This window comes from Camellia sinensis, chromosome 2, assembly GCF_055761805.1.
Source record: "Camellia sinensis isolate YWXY chromosome 2, ASM5576180v1, whole genome shotgun sequence".
Lineage (NCBI taxonomy): Eukaryota > Viridiplantae > Streptophyta > Magnoliopsida > Ericales > Theaceae > Camellia > Camellia sinensis.
In genome coordinates, this window is record NC_138962.1 from 176346806 (window position 1) to 176356544 (window position 9739).

Here is a 9739-nt window from a genome sequence, read left to right on the forward strand (position 1 = left end):
ACTTCGTGAGCACCCCTGCTCGCCCGATCAAAGGTCGGCCTCAACTAACCATGATATCTAGTTTTGAAAACATTATGCGTTCTTATTCCGGTTATTAGCCTAGATTTACTATGTAATGCGTACGTACGGGATACAAGTATAGACTGGATTGCCCAAGTTGGAACAAAGCATCGCACATCCGTTTGTTTTGAAAATAGATTGAAGTTTGCTACTCGCAAGTAGGCTAAAACACGAGTTTCGACGAATTATTACAATTCAAACAATCCAACCTTCACCCATAGGCATTCAGGCAGTAAATCAACTAAGCGGTTAGCCTCATGGCAAGCACGCTTTCATGTTAACATTCACACTCATGCGAGATGCTAAAGCATAAACACTCACCTAGTACTCCAAGCCAAATCAAGGAACATGTTAGTAATCAAATGTATGATCCAAGTCCATGTTAAGATGGCTAATGCATCGCAGGCAAAATGCAACTAGAATAGGCTCGGCTTATCTATGGATGGCATGTGAAATGCAACAGATAACATGTATTCAAGTTAGATTTGAAATACTATGCAGTTAGTATGATGCGCCGAGCCTGGTGCATGCAATACTGATGAATGAATGCGCACATGCATAGCATAAGGATGCTAATTAAAATATGCCATAATACTGACCATCAAAGCAGGTAAGTAAAAGGGAGAAAGCAGTGGGGGTTGAAAGACATGCATCACACACACGCACGCTTATTACACAATTCGCCCCCTCTCGGAGGGACCAAAAGAATAATACAAATTTAACTAACTAACAAGCTAATTAAATAGTTACAGACCACTTAACTAATTAAGCAAATTAACTAAGCTAATAAAGCGATAAAACAGCCTCGGGAAGAGGATCCAATGCATGCGTGCTTGGCTTCGCTCGGAAATCCACCACCATGCACAAGCTGCCTCTGTTTCCCCTGCTCTGCTCCTCTAAAAATTGTGCAAGTCTCAATGATGCTCCAGAATCACTTCCTGATCACTGTGGAAGGTCACCGACCAAGAGGAAACACCACCGGCCAGGGGAAACTGGTCATCGACCATTGGTATGGCTCTCGGCCAAAGATATTTAGTCGGCCGGCACTCAATGTGGTCGGTCGACCATATCTTTCTACAGAATCCTGTTTTGACAGCAGCAGAGGGCAAACTAGGCATGGCAATGCATTTTAAAGCAAATGTTTGCACAACCAACCTCCCCATCATGTTATGAACTCAAGGGAGTGTGGCTCTCGACCCTCGGGCCACTAATCGCTCATTTCAATGCGTGATGGCCAAAGAGGCCAAGTGTTCCATTTCAATGTCAAATGAAATGCACACCAAACAAACAAAGGACCCAACCTCTATCATGGTGATTCAAGAGGCAAGACATGCATACAAAATGCAACCTGAGCATGCGAGCTAAGTATGCAATATGAGCATGCAAACAAGCAATGTGTACTAGGCACACAACCTAAGCAAACAAGCATGCGAGACATGTAATAATAATGCTAATAACCAACATGCAACAACATGTGAATGGGACTTAGCATGGGAACATGTAAAGCAACTTTAGCAAAGAAAATGCATGCCAAATGCAATGCGATTTAAGCATGCAACAACATGCGATTCAAGCATGCAACAACATGCGATAGGCCAAGTACGTAACAACACACAAGGCGAGCATGCGACAACATGCGAAGGATGGTCTTAAACCGATTTGGGCAGCTCTAAAATAGGCCCAAATCAGTGGCCAAGATGCCAAGAGACAAGGGACAAAGTCACATACAAACATGCATGCACACATGGTCCAACACTTAAGCATAAAGAGGCAACTTTTAAGCACACTTAAAAGGGATGAACATGGACATATGCTAAGCATAGCAAGCTCTGAAATCATGTTAGAAAAGGTGCCAAACCAATTAAACAAGGCAAGCGTAGCATGCAACCAAGCCCAAGGCCTAAGGCTAACCTAAGGGATCAAACCATGGCTATGCAAGGCGAGTCCCAAAGGGTCGAGGGGACTCAAAACAGTCCCAATATAAGTCGAGACAAGGCCCAAAACACACTTAGATGGCATCTAAATGGCCTACACATAGAAGCATACACAATGGTCCAAACATGGAGCATAAGACATCAACCTTTTAAAGCATCAAAGGAGTATCAAATGCAAGCATACAAACATACCATGTGGACTGAAATGATGCAAGGAGAGCATGCTAGAGAGGCCAACACTCAAGGCCTATAAGGGAGATTGCATGGTAGCTATACAAAGTAAGTCATGGACAACACAAATAACCAAAGTTAGATCTTAAGCACACTAAAACATGCATAAAAGCTTCACAAAGCTAAGCCAAAATCATACTAAAAACAAGGCTCAAAGCACAAAGCAGGTTAAGGCAATTTCATGGCATTACAAGACAAGTATGCAAAGGATGCATGGTGTGTCTAAACCAACTTGAAACAGAGATATAACATGGCAAAACAACCACGAATACCAGCTAAGACATGGCCATCATGAACTTAAACAAGGTGCTCACACATGAGGTAAAAATGACAAATATTGAAGGCAACAAGGAGAGGGGATGACCTTCTCCTTTTTAGGACCTCAAAACATCATCCCTCCACTGAAATCTCTCTGGATTTCAGTGATGGGAAGACCAATACAAGGTGGTCCCGAAGCTTACAAAAAGAGGCACAAAATGAGACTAAACAAGGCCTAAGAGGGGGTAAACAACCCCAAACACCAAAGAGACCTTGAACAAAGATCAAAAGCACGTAAAAAAAGAACTTTTCTCAGTTATACACTGAGCTTAAAAATAGATGCAAGATAGGTTAAAAGCTTGTGCAAAAATGGGAAATAAAGGGGTAAGGTTCTTACCCTTGAAGACCTTCTTCAAGAAGAGAGCTCCAGCACCTTCCTTAGGTCAAAACCAGCCCAAGAACTCCAAGAACAACCCTTTGGCACCTCAGCAACTAAGGTATGGTGTAACACTAGGTGCCTTAGTGCAAAACTAAGAATAAACACACCTTATACACACACAAATCAAAAAGAGAAGGAGATATAGAGATAGGATAGATACAAGACTCCTAACTCTAAAACCAGACCTCTGGAACTTCTTGGAACCCTTGAGGAGGGAGGAGAAGCCCTCCCTTTATAGGAATTCCAATCTTGCAAAGCTTACAAAACAAGCTAAGCAAGAGGGAAATCCCTCCATACACATGTATGGAGAGGGTGCATCGTGGATGCTAGCTATCATAACTAGCATAAAATATCTGCCAAAAGCAGATGAACAGTGGTCGGCCAGCCAAAAATGACAGATTGACCAAAACAATGGTCGGCCAACCATAAAGAGTGCCGACCGACCATAGCCAATTGCCGGTAGCAACAAAATAGGGCCGGTGGCTTCGAGCCATGGCCGGTGAGGTATGGGGATGGCCAACAAGCTATTTCCCACTCTCAGAAGCAAAAACACAAGTGTTTGGTGCAAAACCAAACACAAAACAGGCAAGTCGAGAGGTCTTGAGGCAAAGCGCGTGGTCGAGACCTCCGAGAATTCAGGACGAACACAAATATAGATAATCGTCGAGTGTTCAAACGATGACGTCCAAGTCTTGAGGACGGTTAAAAATGGGGTGTCTACAATTGCCCCTCTTTGACAGAACTCGAAAGTCATAACAATGACGAGAGTGAGTGTCAAAGCCCAGAGACGACCCATTTTTGACAAGGCTGAAGATTTAGACAAAGCATACAAGCTACAGATAAAGGTGTGCGCCCAAAGGTGGGAGCAAGATGCAAGACAATGCACAAGGCCGAGCATAACTAATGATCATGCAAAGAAAGCTGTAACGAAGCAAATACATATAATAAATGCAACAGTTTTAAGCAAGTCGAAAACCAAACTACATTACAATGCAGAAAGGATGTAAGAGAATTATGTAATTCTCGCTACGTTTCACGCGGAGAATATAATACCTATGCGGTTCGTCTGGTCGTGCCAGCTTCAAATGAATCGTACATACAATATCCTTCCTGTCCGGTTCGTCTGGTCGTGCCAGCCTTAAATGAACCGTACATACAATATCGTGCCTGAAAAAGAAAGAGAACTTAACAGGTACAATATCGTTAGCAATATGCATAACAATGCAGTTGAAAGGTGCGTGACAACGCAAGCGAAGGAGTGCATGACAATGCGGGTGAGAGGGGTGCATAACAACACAACCCAAGTGTGTGCATAACAATGCAATCTGAAACAAGCATAACAATGCTATGAAGGCACGAACACATATAAGTAAAGTACACGTGACAACGTGTACAATGTGTGGAGGTGAGGAAGAGCATATACATGTAAGTAAAGTATGCGCGACAACGCATAAAATGTATAAAGTAAGGAATAAAATGTACACATGTAAGTAAAACACATGCGACAACATGTACAATGTGTGAAAATAAAGGAACTTGAACACATAAGTAAAGCATAACGCGACAACGTATGCAATGTGTGTAGGAACTCGAACACATATAAGTAAAGCACGACGCGACAACGCATACAATGTGTGTAGAAACTTGAACACATATAAGTAAAGCATAACGCGACAACGCATGCAATGCGTATGGAAACTTGAACACATATAAGTAAAGCATAACGCGACAACGCATGCAATGCGTATGGAAACTTGAACACATATAAGTAAAGCACGACGCGACAACGCATGCAATGTGTGTGTGGAAGGATGCAAGACAATGCAACCTAAGAATGAGAAACAACGCGGGTGGACGGGAGGATGCAAGACACTGCAATCTAAGAATGCGAAACAACGTGGGTGGAATGTGCATAACAATGCAAGATAAGATAAATGCATGACAATGCAAATGAGACATGCATGACAATGCAAGTTAAAGAAATGCATGACAATGCAAAGTGAGACACGCATGACAATGCGTGAACGAGAATGCATGACAATGCATGTAATTGAAATGTACGATAAAGATGCATGACAATGCGTGTAATTGAAGTGTATGTCAATGCATGACAATGCATACTATTGGGATGCATGACAATGCACATGAATTCAAAATGTGTGACAACGCATAACATATGAGATGCATGACAATGCAAATGAACTTGAATGCGTGACAACGCACGTCTTTTGAAATGCATGACAATGCAAATGAACTTGAATGCGCGACAACGCGCGTCTTTTGAAATGCATGACAAGGCAAACGGGCAGTGCATATCAATGCAAGTTGTGCGCGTTACAACGCGTGTAGAGATGCATAACAATGCAATGGATGATGTGTGCTACAACGTATGCAAACATGCATAACAATGCAAGAGATGGTGTGTGCTACAACGCATACGGACATGCATAACAATGCAACGTATTTGAAGTAGTTTTCGAACCTTTGCAAGATACAAAAAGGATACAAAAAGGATACACTTTGCACATATTCGAGTGCTACGCACAGAAGACACGGCACAAAGACCGGTTAAGCTTCAAAATGCAGCTCCTTGCACTGTCTTGAGCAAAGAAGGTCCCAAACCACATCAATGACCCAAACAAGGGTGTAAGAGATTCACCGGCCATCGGGGGAGGTGACTGGCCATTCACCGGCCGCAAAACAAGGCCATCGGCCAAATATTTGGCCGACCGGACAAAAATGCCAATATCAGGGCAGTTTTGTCAATTCGCTACGGGTCTTTAAATATAGGGCTTTAAGCCCTTATTTCTCACTTGCCGCTTGGTCAAAAATCCCTCCCCTCCCTCTCTAGGTTATTTTCCAAGCTTCAATCCACCATTTTTCTCGATTTTTGAGCCCGTTTCGTCGTTCGATTCGCGAACACCTTCTCGTTTTGTACATTTTGAACCGAGCAAAACTTGTTTTCGGTGTCTCTTTCTCGATCTCCACCACTCGGGATTTGTTTCCCTTGAGTTTACTTTGATTCTCGTGCATTTTTCGTACTCCGAGCTTTCCGTCCATTTTTCACCCTCTCGGGGTTAACTTTTCAGTTGACTTTTCACATTCTTGCCTGGTTTTCGCACTTCCGGCCATTTTTGCACTCTCTTCGAGATGGAAGACGACATACCACAGGGTGGGGCTCCCTCGGAGATGGACGTGGATCCCGAGGCCGAGCTCCTGCCTCTTCACATCCGGCCGTTCGATCTGGCGACCTACAGGCCGGCGATACACGTGCTTCCTCCTGACAGCCTTCGCTACTTCCGGAGCCATGCACGAGGCACGCCACCGGAGCTTCTGCTGCGCGAGCTAGAGTCACATCTATCCTATGGCGCTTCTGAGGTACACTCTTCCCTGTTTCATTTTCTGCAAAGTAGAGTACATAACTGCAATAGTTGATTCTGTTCTTTAAATGTTTGGCCCGGATACACCGATACATTGCATGTTGTAGTTCACTGCGAGCACATCCGCACCCGATACCTGTTTGAATCTGAACACGTGCACACACACTGTATTTTCACTGAACCACTCAAACACACTGATACATCACATGCTGCAGTTCACTGCGAGCACACCTGCACCCGATATCTGTTTGAATCTGAAAATGTGCACACACGCTGTATTTTCACTGAACCACTCAAACACACTGATACATCACATGCTGTAGTTCACTGCGAGCACACCCGCACCCGATATCTGTTTGAATCTGAACACGTGTACACATGCTGTATTTTCATCAATTCTGAGTGCATTCAACACTATATTTGTAACACTGTTTCGCAAATGTTTGTTTTGACCACAGGGGGGATTCCCATGCCTTCCGGGGGTATGGGAAGGTTGCCGCTAGAGCCTGGTACATAGAGCTGCCCGATGCGGTTCGTCGCATCGTTGACCGAGCTGGCTTTGGGACTTTTTGCATGGGACTCTCGCGCCTCACTGCGAGTAGGCCTCTCCTTGCTGCCCTGGTAGAGAGGTGGTGGGACACCACCGACTCTTTCCACCTTTTCGCCACCAGGGAGATGACGATGACTCCCTTCGACTTCTCCATGCTCACAGGCATCGGAGTGAGGGGTGATCCGATCCCCTTCGACACTGACATGGACGAGTGGGAAGCCGCTCAGATGTACCTGCTCGGCGCTCAGCCACCTTTCGCTCGGGCAGGGTTCGTGCAATATTCATAGTTCGAGGACCATTTTTGGATCCAGGCACCTACTACACAGGAGGATGAGGAGGAGTACGCCCGGGGCTTTATCGTGTTCTTGCTGGGGACCACTCTGTTTGCCGACCGGGCTAACACCATGGCCCTCTACTTGCTGAGCGCACTGGTGGATGTGACACAGATCCACCGCTATGACTGGGGTGGCGCAGGCTTGGCTACTCTCTATGGCTACATGAGTTCATCCTCCCGCCTCAGCGGACAGTTGCTCGGAGGCTACTGGCGAGCTTGGGAGGTACGTATTTCCTTTTTTGCCTTTTTAGCTCTGTTTCACATTATCTGTACACTGCACACACTGCACACTCCGCACGATACACTGCACATACCGCTTTCTACTTTATTTGCATACTGCTTGATCTGTATACTACCTTATCTGATAAGTATGCTCATATATGTTCTGTTACACTGTACAGTTGTGGGTGTATGCCTACTTTCCAAGGCTTGCCCCAGTGCCAAACGAGGAGATTCCCCTTGGTGTGCCGTTCTCTCATCGCTTCGACGTGAGGCGCGAGCGGAGACCACGGGAGTCCCTCATTTTCTTCCGCCGCTACTTCGATACCATTACCGCAGCCGAGGTATGTCAAACATTACAATTCATTTAAGCTTCGCTTTGCATTTCATTTTTAATAGCAGTAGATAACAAACTGTATTTTGTTTGCAGATCACCTGGCAGCTATGGGCCTCATTGCCCATCGCAGTACGGGAGCGGTATGAGGGCGCTCAGGAGACCTCCCGGTTCAGAATTTTGCTAGAGGGCCCAGTCTGTCGGGCCTGGTACCTGGGCGAGCGCTTCTTGCGACAGACCTTAGGCGTGCCAGAGCAGACAGTTCCGCAGTTGCCTCCTACGACCATGAGGCGGACAGAGATATTCACTCCACAGGAGATGGCCGTTTATACGATCGGTTGGGACTCAGAGGGCTTTAGAGGCGAGGGCGACTATGTAGAGTACGTCAAGACCTATATCATGCGGCCTCTGGGTAGTGCTCGCCGAGCTGAGAGGGAGAGGCCTGCGGCGCCAGTGGCAGGAGCAGGAGCAGGAGCAGGAGCACCGAGGATGGCTCGGGCCCGTGGTAGGAGTGGGCCCCGGAGAAGGCAGAGAGTTGGGTGGCCAGCACTGCCTACGATGATGACATGCAAAGGGCAGGGTGGGAAGACTTATCAGATCCCCATCGCTCCCCCTCCGGCTGATCATGAGTTAGTCAGGTTCTACGACTTGCCCCCGGTATGTACTATTGCATTTTGTATTCTGTACCGTCATTTCATTTCATTCCGTTTGATATTTCGCAGAATACTGATGCACACTTTTGCAGGCTTCCTTCGAGTATACTCGCCAGTCCCTGGAGTTGACTGCCTCCGTGATGGGGATGCTACAGCGGAGCCTCGACCTGCTGGTTATCTACAGTATCCCGGTAAGCTCCTTCAACCACAATCTCAAACTGTGCATAATCTGTTTCACACATGATCTGATGCATCGCACTATCAACACTACACTTGATACATGGCCCTCACGGCATTTGATACACTGTAACCCACAGATTGCTCATAGCATTGCTTCCGACATTCATATACTGCACTCAGTCACTGTACTCTGTATTGACACACTGCTCATAGCATTCATACATGGCATTCTGCATTGATATACTGCTTATAGCATTCATACACGGCATTCTGCACTGATATACTACTCATAGCATTCATACACGGCATTCTGCACTGATATACTGCTCATAGCATTCATACACTGTACTCATACGCTGTATTCTGTATCCATACTCTGCTTTGCTGATGCATTTACCATTCGTCCTTTTCAGCCCCCATTCCAGATTTCGGCTGCAGGGGGGACTCTAGCAGGACCATCTGTATCTGCCCGAGGAGGAGGGAGAGCAGGGCGAGGGACCACAGTACACCCCTGCACCAAGGCGGGGCGCACTCACGTTGGGAGCAGTTCATGGGCACTGATTCCGGACGACGATGAGTCCGAGATAGAGGCAGAGGCAGAGGCAGAGTCAGAGTCATCGGAGGATGAGACTGGAGATGATTCGGGCTCGAGCTCAGATGGTGGAGTCGGCGACGATACTCCTGGACCTTCGTCCAGGAAGAGGACGAGGACAGACTCTCATGCCTGAGACCATTTTGTCATTAATCTAGACTTTTTGCTGCTTTTCTTCTTTTTCCTTGTCTTGTTCAGACTTTTTTGTTGCTTTTCCCTTCTTTTTGCTTTTCTTTTTGCTGGTAGATTGAGCGCATTGTACTACCGTAGGCAGGTTTTGTTTTCTTCAAAACTATGTACTTGAAAGGATGATGGAATGAAACAAGCTTTTTCCCAAAAAGAGTGTTGCATCACGTATTTCATACATCGCATCGCATCATATTACATAACAATGTAATTGAATTGGAAATTGAACATGCATGTAATGCCGGGTTAGGTAGAGCAACGTAGCAACTTAACTCAATAAGCAACCATAAAGCCTTGACAACTTTACAACTCGATAAACAAAGAGCAACAACTCGATAAACAAAATTGCGACAACTCGGTAATCAAATGAGTAACAACTCAACAAGCAA

At 45.7% G+C, this 9739-nt stretch overlaps 1 protein-coding gene across 1 annotated transcript; it reads left to right on the forward strand.

Annotated features, from left to right (window-relative positions):
• The first annotated feature begins 2578 nt into the window (after window positions 1–2578).
• LOC114314424 (uncharacterized) lies at window positions 2579–9506 on the forward strand. The gene is made up of 6 exons (XM_082916241.1): window positions 2579–6300; window positions 6761–7409; window positions 7588–7749; window positions 7836–8396; window positions 8485–8583; window positions 8986–9506. The coding sequence occupies exons 2-6, from the start codon at window positions 7257–7259 to the stop codon at window positions 9298–9300; spliced, it is 1290 nt and encodes a 429-aa protein (XP_082772367.1). The 5' UTR covers window positions 2579–6300; window positions 6761–7256; the 3' UTR covers window positions 9301–9506.
• Window positions 9507–9739: the final 233 nt, after the last annotated feature.